Source organism: Hydra vulgaris, chromosome 04 (assembly GCF_038396675.1).
Source record: "Hydra vulgaris chromosome 04, alternate assembly HydraT2T_AEP".
Classification (NCBI taxonomy): Eukaryota; Metazoa; Cnidaria; class Hydrozoa; order Anthoathecata; family Hydridae; genus Hydra; species Hydra vulgaris.
Window position 1 is genome coordinate 14,837,501 of NC_088923.1, and position 13,756 is coordinate 14,851,256.

General features: G+C 28.5%; 1 protein-coding gene across 1 annotated transcript in view; it reads left to right on the forward strand.

Annotated features, from left to right (window-relative positions):
• Positions 1-13,324, forward strand: part of LOC105844905 (biogenesis of lysosome-related organelles complex 1 subunit 2) — a 14,740-nt gene extending 1,416 nt beyond the window's left edge. The window contains exons 2-5 of the mRNA XM_065795536.1: positions 3,351-3,479; positions 3,584-3,703; positions 3,782-3,886; positions 13,136-13,324. Coding sequence (XP_065651608.1) covers positions 3,351-3,479; positions 3,584-3,703; positions 3,782-3,886; positions 13,136-13,167 — 386 coding nt within the window. The 3' untranslated portion in view covers positions 13,168-13,324. The remainder of the gene's footprint in view (positions 1-3,350; positions 3,480-3,583; positions 3,704-3,781; positions 3,887-13,135) is intronic.
• The last annotated feature ends 432 nt before the right edge of the window (positions 13,325-13,756 follow it).

Sequence of the window (13,756 nt, forward strand, 5' to 3'; positions counted from 1 at the left end):
AAGTTTTTTCTAATAATTCTGTCTTATCCTTGGGAGAGGTTATAAGATATAACCTCTCCCAAGGATATATATTTTAAACTTAAATGACACCTTTGTTAATGTTGAAGATTTTCCATAAGTCTTTAGAGTCTAATTTTTAAGATGACACAAGTTTTAGTAAACTGAGAATAATGGAGCTTAACATCAGAAAGCATCTTTTTACGATGATTACTTGCAATAATAAAAAGACATTTGTTCCCAAGTGAGATGTTCCTGTAAAAAAGATAAAAAAAACTTACTTCAATTTAATATAGCAACTGCAAGATAGTTAAAAACATGCAGTAGAACTAGCCTTGACTTAAAAGCTTCCATATCTGCCTGCAATCAGCAGATTAGGTAAGAGGCGCATTTATGTATACATCTGGATATATATGGATATAAACAAATATTTGCTATTTATTTATATGCTGCCATCTAGAGTTTTTACAGTTTTCAATACTGGTTTTGAAAACCAGTTTTTTATGGTTTTTAAAATTTTAATAATCCAAATCTAATAAAGATAACAATTTGCAGTACTGTACTTTTTGTTTTTGAATTTTGTAATAACAAAAAATAGAAGTTATTATGCTCTTTGCAAACCATAAGTTTGTTAAATTTTTTTATTAATTAGTTACTTTTTGGTATTGTAATTATTGCAACACTACGATTCTCCTTTGAAAATTTGTAAAATGCTTTGTGTACAAGTATTAACGATTGCAACATTACAATTCTGCTGAATATTATTTTTGCTCAAAGAATGTATATAACAGTCGTAGCGCTAAAATTAGGAACCCCTTAAATAATTATTTTTGCTAATATAAAATTAATAGTCTATTTGTGCGTCTTTTGCCTTAATGACTGCAAGGCATCTTTTAGGCATTGAATCTACTAAGTTTTTAAGCCGTTGCGGTTCAAATTTTTCCCACTCCTCAATGAAAATTGCTTTTAATTGTGACAAACTGGATGGTTTTTGATCAGCTACTTTGATTTTAAAAAGATTCCATAAATTTTCAATCGGATTTAGGTCTGGTGACTGAGAAACCAAGAACCAAACAAACATATTTTTGTTTCATCAGACCATAAAACTCTTCACCATTGATCAATAGTCCAATTCAAATATTTCTTACCCCTCTTTTCTTTTGATTCTTTTTACTCAAAAAAGGCTTTTTTAGAGCAACTCTACCTACAAAACCTTGATTTTTCAAGCGATTGCAAACAGTTTGAGGATTTACAGTTATACCATGATCTGTTTGTAAATCTTTTGCTAGCTTTGGTGAAGATAATCCTTGATCTTGTTCAACTTTTTGAATAATTTCTCTATCAATGCGTAAGGTAGTCTTAGCTGGGCATCCTTTTCTTGTCAAATTTTTACGGTACCCATTTTTTTAATATTTTCTAATGATATTTCCTACACTATTAGGCTTAACATTTACTATTTCAGAAATAGTTTTATATCCTTTTTCACTTTTATAGTGTCCCAGGATCAATTTTTTTACTGATTCATGAATTTCATATCTTTTCACCAGAGTTTTTTTTATTAAGAACCTAAAAAGAAAACAAACTTTGCTAAAAAAATTAGTTAGAATAACTTCTATCAATCAAATTTGTTTGTTTTTGGCTTTTTTTTTCTGCAATTTTACTAAGTTATACAACAGAAAATTTAATAAATGATTAGGGGGTGACACTTTTTTGACTATTAATTTCTTGTTATAAAAATGTTTTTTGATATAAATCCCATCCAAGTACTTTATAGATTTACTTATATTATTTAAGATTACAATAATTTTTTTTTTTTGTAACTTTAGAATATTTGTGAATCTAACATGCTATACTTGTGATTCTAACACACTATACTCAGGCCTTTGCATAAGAGGTGTGCGATGGCACTTATATAACTATGCATATAATACTTTATTTTGACAACTTGGCCATGGCTCTTTGCAAGTTTTGATAATTATCGATTTTAAAAATGCGTTTAAAAAAAAAAAAAGACTTTAATTAAAATAAACAATCCATAAACTGAAAATAGAATAAAATTAAAAAAAAAAAAACACAAAAATTAAACTCAAAAACTGAAAATAAAATTTCAAAAAATAAGTAATAAAAAAATGAAACTGAAAAAAGTTCAGATCCATCTGTTTTGTTCCTTAGTTTGCATCGAATATTGTTGCTGAAAAAAGCACCCTAAATATATAAGAATATAAGAAAACAAAATAATTACAATAATCTTGAAGTTATCTGCAAATCATTTTTTAACTATCCTAATAATTTTTTATAAAATTTAAAACTTGCACCACAAAATTGTATTAAATTTCATAGCACTTTTAAACATCCTGATTTACTTACATTTTTAAACATCGCGCTGTGTTAAATAAATCAATTTCTAAAAAAATAAAAAAATATGGGGAGGGGGGGCAGATGCTCTTAAAGCCCTCTCCTCACTATTGATCTACTCTTGTGTTAGTCTATTTATTCATGGGAGGAAATGATAAAGATTATAGAGCTATGGTAAATTGTTTTTTAACTTTCACTTACATTAACTTTTTTACAATTAACATTAAATGTTTTAATTTTTTCTGGTTTTTCTTCAATTTATTTTGTCATTCAATTTATTTTGTCATTTTTTGATTTTTATTTTTTGAGTTTAATTTTTGTGTTTTTTTTTTAGATTTTATTCTCTTTTTAGTTTATGGATTGTTTATTTTAAGTTTGCTTTGTTTTTTTTAGCCCATTTTTAAAAAGCGCTAATTATCAAAACTTGCAAAGAGTCATGGCCAAGTTATCAAAACAAAGTATTATATGTGTGGTCATATAAAGCATGTGACTGCATGTCTCTTACGCAAAGGTCTGATACTTGTGAATATAACACACTTTATTTGTGAATCTAACACACTATACTTGTGAATCTAACACACTATACTTGTGAATCTAACACATAAGATTTTTATTATAGAATACTTTAGAATTTACCTAAAGAGCATTGTTATTTTGATCATAGCTTTTCTAGCAGTCATCCTTTAACTTAAAAAATTGAAATTTAATTTGTGTTTTTATTTTTATCTGTACTTACTAGGATTTTTGATTGAAGGTTTTTTTTATAGTAACACAGTTTTTTTTATTATGCATAGTAACACACTTATTTTCTTTATACATAGTAATACAGTTTTTTGCTTTATGCATAGTAATGCAGTTATTTTCCATATGCATAGTAACACAGTTAATTTCTTTATGCGTTTCCTAATGCAGTTGATTTATTTATGCATAGTAACACAATTTCCACATACATGTTAATGCAGTTATTTATTTATGCATTGTAACATTCTGTTATTTAGCTCCTGAAATGTCAAATGAATCTAAATCATTGCGATTCCAGCAGAAAGGTGATTTATGTGATGGTTTAGAAGAATCCTGTAAACAAATGACAGAATCAGTGGTAGCCTATCTCAATGGCGAGTTGACAGGTTTTGATTTTTGTTTAAAACATTTTTACTGACAAAAAAATTTTGATTTGAAAAAAAAAAAAAAATTTTTTGTTTTTTATTTTAATATTAATTTTTTAATATAGCAACGGTTTCAGACTACCAGCTTTTAACCAAAATGAATACTTTAGCAGCTGACAAGTATCAGGAAATGTCATTATCAACAAACACTTTAATATCAAAAATGGTTGAGCTTAATGAATCATGTATGTTTATTTTATTGCACTTAGTTTTAATCTTCTTTTTTTTTTTTTTTGAATTCATTTTTATTTGCTTGTTTCAAGATAAGTTGCTTCAACCTTACTTGATACAGATTGATTTATTGGAGGAGAGTGTTAATACATTAGAGCAAACAGCTTACAAGTTAGATTCATATTCAAAGCAGCTAGGTAATTTTTCTTAAAAATTAATCTTTTACATATATTTTTACATTCATGAGATTTTATTACCATTTTTTTTTTTTAAAAAGTAAACGATATCTGATTGTACTTATCTCAATAATTTTCTATTTCTATTATAATATCAATAGGTTTTTAATATTATTTATTATCTCAATAAGTTTTACTTATTATCTCAATAAGTTTATGGTTTTAATTATTATCTCAATAAGTTTATGGTTTTACTTATTATATCAATTAGTTTCTAATTGGGTTTATTATCTCAATAAATTTCTGATTGTACTTATTATCTCTATATGTTTCTGATTGTACATATTATCTTAATAAATTTTGTTAATATACATATTTTTAAATTTTTGAAAAAATTTAAAGATATGTATATTAACAAAAAAATTTTTTGCATTAATTTTAAAAATAAGTTTTTCATAATTATAAATAGTTTTATAGTTTACATTAAATTTTAAATTAATAATTATCTAACCTAAGCAAATCAGCTGTATACCATGCACTATGGAGAATATACCATGCACTGTGGAGAAATATCAAAGCATTTTTCTTTTTGCTTGCTTTTTGTCTTTGTGTATTAATACATATAATAGTAACTCAACTATTTTCAGTTTACAATTTTCATGTACAGAGATAATGTAAAGATAAAACTTAAAACTACATTAAATCAAATTGTTAAGTTATTTCAGTGAAACTCAATTTGTACTTGAAATGTTATACCAGTTCAGTTTATGTTCAGGAAAAAATACAATATTAATTTAGAAGCGTGTTGTTTTCTATTTACTCAAAATACAATTGGTTGAAATTATATATAAACTTGATGTTTATGTTAAAAATTTTAGTTCATATTTGAATTTCTTTCCACTCAAAAATTTTAATGTTAGAAGTTCTTTGATTAAGGAAACCTAAAATTTGATTGTTGACATTAAATATTTTAGTGTTACATTCCAGATTAGTCAATCATTATTGAATCCTATTTGGTAAAAGTAAAAGAATTTCAATTTTCATGTTAAAATGAACCAAATCTTTACTCAATTGTCTCAAAACATTTCTTATGTTTTTGGGGTATTTTTAGTATGTTGCATTCTACTATGTTTTTGTTTGATCACTAAAATACAAACATTATATAATTGATTGTTTTTAGTATTTCTTGCTGTCAATTTTTTTTTGGAGGTAAACATTGAAACAAATTAAACATTTTAAATGTTAAATCTAAAAAATTTTTTTTTTTTTTTTTTTTTTTTTTTTTTTTTTTTTTTTTGTATTAAAAAAAAACAAAGCTGCAAGAAACCACTACCACAAAGCTGCAAGAAACCACTATTAAGTTGGGAATTATTAGAAAACAAAGAATAAAGTTATAGAGCAAGGAAACGGTTGACAGAAGACTTAAAAAGTTGTATGAGTCAGAAAAACATAAAGATGGGAGAGAGTTCCAAATAGTTGAAGTATGGGTTACCAGACGAATAAAAGTTTTTATAGAATCCAAGGACAGATGCAGCAAAAGGATGAGGCTCTGCTGAATGGCGAGTTTAATGAAAATGAATTTTGGTTGATAGAACTAGAGATAATAGCTCCTTAGTGCAGTGACCATGATAGTATTTAAAGAAAAAAGTTCAAAATTCAAATATGATGACAGTATTCAAATATGATGACAGTATTCAGGGAAGAATAGGAGAATTTTAGGTAGAGAATGGTGAACTACGTCAGAAATTAGGAGTAAGAAAATGGCATGATAGAGAGAAACGACCTTAGCAAATTCTAACTAAGCAAATGATTGTGTATAAGGTTTCTATAAGAGTTCAATAGTAAATGATAAACCAAAAAGACATAAATGTGATGACTCAGTGATAGGGTTGCTATTTATCAATATATGTTGACAGATTTCAATAGTTGTTTGCAATAAATAACTGTGTTTTGTTGCAGTTATAGTTCACAAGCCTCTGCAAACCTCAATCTGTTATAGAATTGAAATCAGATTTGAGATCAGCTACTTGTTCAAGAGATAAAAAAGAGTAGACTTTTTGTCAAGACGAGAGTATTAAGTTGAGTTGTCAGCAAATAGAGCTACTTTAGATACAAGATTGTTAGGAAGATTGCTGGTGAAGATAGGAAATAAAACAGGATCAAGGTTAGACACTTGGTGTACCCCAGAAGTTACTGGAAATGAAGATGCTGGAGTGATTTGAATATCTAGCAATGGGTTAACTTGTTGAATGAAGAATGAAAGGAAGAGTATGACCATAAGATTTAAGAGTTGAATTAGAAGAAAAGTTTTTTGCAAAAAGTTCATCCTGATCCTTGGAAGAGGTAATAAGAAACTATTAAACACAAAACCTAATCATTAGGAACCATTAGGTTACATGTTTAAAATTAACTTCTTAACTTTTTTTGATGTATGAAATACTTTCAGGTTACTTTTTAATACTTCTTAAAATTTGAATTACTCCAGGTTGCTTTCATTACATCATAAAATACTTTAAGTTACTTTCAGGCATGATTCTAGTTCTAAACTAATGTGCATTTGTGCTGATGCCATTAAAGAAAACTTTGCTATTTGTGGTAATTAGGAGTCTTGGCCTAAAAATACCCTTAAACATGCTGATGACTTGCCATGCAGCGTCACATATTTTTATAAACAACTTGCATTCGCATACTTGTATGCAGAAAACATTAAAACTTTATAAAAGAACACACAAACAAGTGTTTTTTGCTTTCAAAAATTAAATTAAATTTAGAGTATTAAATAAGTTTTGCAAAAGTCAAGGAATTTTGATTGATTTCATTGGAAAATCAGATAATTTTTATAAGAGTTTTGGAAAATTCATGGAAAATGAACATGAAAATTTGCTGGCCACGCTGATAATATAGGTTTACATTAATTAACTACACCCATATTAAGACAAACAGATGCATTATTATATTAACCATGGTTTTATCCAATAAATTGAGTGATTTACACAGTCATATAAATAATGGGAAACATTTTATACATTAAATTCCTCTATTCACATGTATGCAAACATTAGAAAGCTGTCTAGATTACTTTGCCTCCAGATAATTCTTATGTAAAAGGTATAATTTTTAATGTTACCCTGATAGCATCTTTAATATCGAATCTTCTATGTAGTGAATTAATAGTAGTAAATTAAAGCTCATGCTGGTATAGAAGACTTTATTTAGCAAATTAATAAATATGGTAACCTAAAGATACAGTCAAATTATTTTACATAAAAGAAACACAATATTTATCGAATAACAGTAGTAAGCAATAGGAATCAGTACACTTTGTCAGCAAGTATATAGCCACTAGGTTTAAACTTCTGATAAAAGTTCATATTGATATAGTAATCTGTGTGATACACAACCACTCCAGCTAGCAGATAATAAACTAATTGCTTTTTTTTTTATTTACAAATTTAATGGTATCAATATGTTTGTAACTAAACCAAGTTTGTTATTATAAAGTTAAAAAATTTTTCATGCAATAAAAACTTCAGTACAATCAATAATACAGTCTTTGAACTTTTTTTTTTAAACATTTTTGTAGGTTATTTGTTATTGTTCCACAATTAGGCCAAAATATAATAAGATTGGCCAGTCTAGCAGTGAAGAAGTTAAATTTCAATTAAAATCTGTTGATTTATTAATTATTGAGAAAATTTTAATGATTAATGGAGAGACTATAGAACTAGTTCATTTTTTATTTGAATTTGTTCATCAAAACTGTGAACTTTTTGGTGAATGTTGTGTTGTTGTAGCTGGTGATTTTTATCAATTGCCTCCAGTAAAAAGTAATTTTATTTTTTAACATCCTTTTTGGAAACAATGTCAATTTGAAAATATAATTTTAACTGATTATTTTAGACAAAAAAATGATGCTGAACATCAAACTCATTTAAATTTTATTCGTATTGGACAAATAAATACTCCAAGAATTTCTTGAAAAATGAGTTTTTCAAAAAGATTGCTTTTCATAAAAAAATTGTTTCACATGTAAAGAAGTTGAAAATTATAATAATTTCCATTTCCTACGTGCGCCAAGCAAAAATTTTCATTTCCAAGCTCATCATTTCCAAGCAAAGCTCATTATAAAAAGATAACATGAAATGGATGAACCATGGCCTTTTCAAACACCTAAAGAAGTTTCAAGAAAATGTAACATACCAGTTTTTAATTTGATATAAATAATGGAACTCTTGCCACTGTAATTGATGTAGAAACTAATGTCATTGTTTTAAAAACTATGCATAAATAATTTTTAAAAATTCCTCCTTGCTTAGACAATGTATGACTTCACACTGTGGAATTATTGCAGAAGTAATGGGATATCCGTTTATGTTAGCGTTTAGTGCAATTGTTCATCAAGTGCAAGGATTAACTTTACTGAAATGTGTAATATATATAAACACTATTCATCAAAATACGCCTCATCTATTTGATACTGCATTGTCAAGAGCAACTGATACAAATAATATTTATATTGTTTCTCAACCTTCAGATCTTTTTTTAAAATTTTAAAAAAATATTGTTGTTTCACAAATTATTAAACAATTTTATCATAATATATGATTTTTTTTTAAATTTTTTTCTTGATTTCTCAAACTCAACTTTTTTTAAAAAAAAGTATTTTATAAAATTATTTTTTATATTTTAGAAAAAACAAAAAAAACAGAAACTAATAATTTTTCAAAAATGGATCCTCTATTTTTCAAAGTTCTCGATAAAATTAACAACTTTTTGATTTTTTTAATTAAAAAATAAACTAGAAAAAATAAAACTTTGTTAATCATTCAACATTCAGAATCATCATCCTCCATCATTATCACCGTCATCATCCAAATCATCATCATCGTTTAAATTCTGATTTTTTTTTTTTTTTTAATTATTTTATAAGAGAAAATCTTTTATTTTCAATTTATAAGAACTTCTTTCTTCTTATTTCATTATCTAATTGAAAAAAAATTGCCTTTACTTATATCATCACATGTTTCCAGTTTAGGATTTTGAATGCTGGATCTTCTTTACTCATTGCATGGGTTCTTATTGTGCCTCTGTTTTTACGACTAGGCAACTTATTCTTATAATTCCTAATGAGGGTACAGCTCTAAAACTCAGTTTTATGGTTCTGAGATTGGCTGGTAGTCAGGTTTTCCAAACTCTATGGTAGCTTTAAGAGAGGCTGATTCCATCAACAGCTGTAAAACATCAGAGTGCTAACCATGAGTGCCACGTTGTGCATGGATGATGTCCTTGTTCGCACTTTTGGTGTGCATTGTTGAGGCCCCATTAGGAGCCCTTTTACTGCTTAGGGTTTATTAAAAGTAATGTGGCAATTGCTCAGACTATTAGATAGTGTACTGAGTACTATCTGTGGTTCGAGTCAAGTTCTTTAACAATTTAAAAAATGACTAAAGTATCAAAAACTATAAAACACAAAAAACCATCATCATCACCTAGTTCTCTAAATCTATCATTCACTAATATTCGCGGTCATCGAAGTAACTTTTCTTTTGTTGAGTCTTATCTTTTAGAAAGTTCACCAGACCTACTTCCTCTTTGTTTGTTTTTTATTTCCAAAATGTCACATGCTTGGACTAGGCGTTTAAATTCATAAGAATTTTCCAATTTGTCTGTATACTAGGTTTGAATCTACTGACTATTTTTTTATTTATGTGCTTTCGTTTAGCAAAGCTTCACTCTATAACCTTTCTCTTTGTTCTAGACTGATCTCCTTCACCTCGATGTTATTTCTGATCAAATTGACTACGCCCTTTCTCTTTATCCTCAGCCAATATTGTTGTTGTTTTTACTTTAATGCTCATCACACTGAATTGCTTGATTCTAGTGTGAGTGATCCTGCAGGTGTTAATGTCCACAACTTTTGCTCTTCTGAATCTGTAACAAAATAGTCAACTTTCCAACTCACTTTCCAGGCAAGCCAAATCATTTAGCATCTCTACTCGAGTTGTTTCTTATTTCTGATCCTAATCAGTGCTCAGTTTCTCCACATTCATCTTTAGGTGCTTCTGATCACGATTCGATCTTTCTAAAACTATTCTCATTCTTCTTCATCTTTTGAATCCCCCTATCATAGCACCTCTTAAAGTTGGCTGGGACTCTTTCTGTGATTTTCTCCATGATGGCCTTTAGTTGAAATTTTTAGCCTTCCCGCTGATAGGCTTTATTGTGCATTAGATAGATGTGGAAATGTTATCGCTCTCAACATTTCTAAAGCGTTTGATAAAGTTTGGCATGACGGTCTTCTCCATAAGCTCTTATTTTACAGTGTATCATGTGGCATCTTTAAGATTATTGAATCTTTTCTTGCCAATCGTAGTATAAAAGTTGTACTCTATGGACATTACTCTTCTTTATTTCTTGTAACTTCAGGGGTTCCTCTAAGTTCTATCCTTGGCCCTATACTTTTTTAATTTACATTCTCACATCTGAGTGGGATTGTTTGCTGCTGATACTACCATTTATTCTTGTCTTGATAAGAAGCCAACACTCTCTGATTGCTTGGAGGGGACATTTGAGCTTGAAAAGGATCTCACTTCTACTACAGCATGGGGCTCTTAGTGGTTGGTGAACTTTTTTTCGCTGTTGCAACAATCTTGGTCTTCTTTCTTTATATTTATGAACAGTAATGTTTGCAATGAGTCATATACCCTTCGTCTTCTAGGATTAATTCTTACTTTTAATCTTTTTTGGAAACCATATATCATATCCGTTGCAAAATTAGCATCTGCTAAGGTTGCATCTCTTTATCGGGTTCGCCACTTTCTTACTTCAGATTCTTTTTTTTATCGCTTTAAGTCTTAAATCTGGCCATGTATGAAATACTGTTGGATAATCTGGAGCATATCTTCAAAGGATGCTCTTTCTCATTTAGATAATGTGAAAAAACGCATTATAAGTATTGTCGTATCTGCTTGCAGCCAACTTTCAACCATTGTCATATTGTCGTTATGTTGCTTCTCTTTCTCTTTTCTATAAATACTATAATGGGTGGTGTTCTAAATAGCTTGCGTCTCTTGTGCTATTTACGAAAATTCTTTCTCATTTTACTTCCCATTTAGTTAAGTCTCATCCTTTTACTGTGACTGTTTCATAAGTGCTCCAAAAATTCTTATTTGTCTAGTTTTTTTCCTCGAACATCAGTTCTTTAGAATTCGCTCCCTTCTTCTTGTTTTCCTGATTCATATCGTCTTTGTTATCTTGCTTTATAAACTTCATCTTTACACTTCCAGTTACTTCCAACTCTAATAGTGATTGCTTGCTGCCTTGTTGGAAATGAAGATTAAAAAAAAAAAAACTGAAATATATCTGGTGTAACTCTCAGTGGTCGTCCACCCTTTGATTTTTAAACTTTGATGGTTCCTCCTGTTATTGCATTTACTTTAGCAATCAAATCTTATGCTATTTGCACAGATTTTTCTTAAGATTGATTGTTTGCATATGTGGCAACCTATTACCTAAAATGTTTGGTAGTACATCTCTTTTTGCTTTTCTTCTTGTGAAATTTTAGTCGTCTCTCTTTAGTGGTTCTTTTCTAAAGAGCCCTAGTTGATAAATCAAGTAGCTACATCTTTCATCTTGTGTCTTGAATTTCGATTGCAGAAAAACAAAAGGAAAAAACAGTGGGTCATCATTCCCCTCATCTTTTCTGTAAATAGTTGAGTTGCACGCTTTGAGAAACTCAACCATTTGCAGAAAGGATGAGAAACTTGCATCACCAACATGTTTATATGATAGATTTGAACAATTGAGTTTCTCTAAGATGCCTATTGTTTGTTTTTTTTTATACATATATAGTAGACAGTTTCCCTGTTATATTATTATGAGAGCCAGCTTGATTAGGCGTTTTGTCTCTACTAATAATGCTGTAACTGGCAAGCTTTAAAAAATGCTTACACTGAAGAAATTTAATTAAGGAAAGTTTGCGAACAATGTGTTACGTATTGGCACCAATAAAAATACACCAATAAGTAAAAAGCAAAAACCTGGTTGGTCCGAATTTACTATTATTTAGCAGTTTGTAATTTCTACATACTTTAAGGTTTACTGCGTGAAATACTTTATAAGAAATATGTTACATCAAAAAAACAAAAGAGATTTGTTAAAGTAATATTAAAAAAACATAGAAAAAGTTTTTCGGGAAATTGCGTAACCAAATGCTTATACCGAAAAAATTAATCCTAACAAATAAACGATTTACGTAACAAATAATACTTCTTTCCAAAATAAATGTTCTAATAATATAATGATGCCCTGATTTTAAAAACCAGTTTTATCATATACTTTTTTAGTTCAGATACTTGTTTTTTTTTTAATTATATTAATTTTCACTGAAAGGTGTCCCAGCGGGCATTTGTTTTTAAAAGTTACATTCTAAATGTATTTTAAATGTCTTTTAAACGTCTTCTAAACATTCTTACGTAAAAAAGCGTTCAAAAGACGTTTAAAAAACGTCTGTGAAGGTATTTGTGTAAAAATAAGGCAAAATATGTTTTGAATGTTGTAAAAAAATGCAATTTTTTTGAATGTTGTTATTTCAGTATAATATGGAATTAAGAATGAATGTCAAATTTTAAATTGTTTAATTGAAACTTGAAACTTATTGTTGTCACCTAAAATAACCAAAAATTATAATACTCACACACACGCAGACACACACATACCATTATATATATGTACTAAAAATTCAGATATGCGTTAGTGTTTCTTTTGATAATTGTCAATAAGTAAATTAAAGAGTTCTTAATTTGCTCAAATTACGAAAACTAATAAAAATTCAATTTTTAAATAAAAGCAAGTGCACATTGTTAAATATACTGGGGCAACTGGAATAAAATGAGGAAAGTGGGAGGGGGTGCAAATCCTTAAAATACCGACTGCCTAATTTAAAAAAAAAAGACCTTTAAAACTAAAATTCATCCGATCAAATGTCTCGAATACCCGACTATGTTCCTCAAAAAACCGACTAACTTTAAAATTGCCTTCTTTAGGCGAAGGGGGTATGACACACACACCCCTTCCCCCTCCTTTCCCCATAGAATCGCCTCTACATGTGCAGAAAGATAATTAGAAAGATAATTGCCATGTATAGAAAGATAGTTGCCATGTATAGAAAGATAATTGCCATCTATCGAAAGATAGTCATTTATAGAAAAATGATAAAAGCCATTTATAAACGGTTTTATATTTTAAATAAGTAAATTTATTTATTTTTAGAAACAAAATTCAAGAAAATGGAATGGAAATAAGATGACTTCAAATGAAATAAACGTTTTTTAAATGGAAAGTAGGCTCAGTAAAATGAAAAAGAAACAAGTTTATCAAAAAAAGTTTGTCGAGATTTCGAAATTTATCGAGAAAAAGCTTTGTTTGCTTTGTAAAATTGTTTTAAATCTATTTCAGAAATCAATGGGTATTTTTTTCAACCATGCGCAAATAGTGTTTAATTAAAAAAACAGCATTTTTTATTGGGCTTCTATATTTTTTATTATACTGCCAACTTTTATAGTAATTTTTCGCTAACTTTTTCATTTAACACTGCTTGCAAACGCTTAAAAAATTTTTTTTGAATATTTGCAACCAGCGTTTAATAAAAAACCAAATTCCGCTTAAGCAGAATTACAATATCCCTAATTCCGCTGAAAAAGAATTACTAAAATCTTAATTCCGCGGAAGCAGAATCACGACATTTCTAATTCCGCCGAAGGAGAACCACAGATTTTTGTATGAACCGTCATTTCTAAAACTTCAGTCAATTTTTCGAATAAATCCAAAATGATCCAACACGCTTTGCACGGTTCATGTCAGCATCCGACAACGTGTCAAAGAATTAAACAA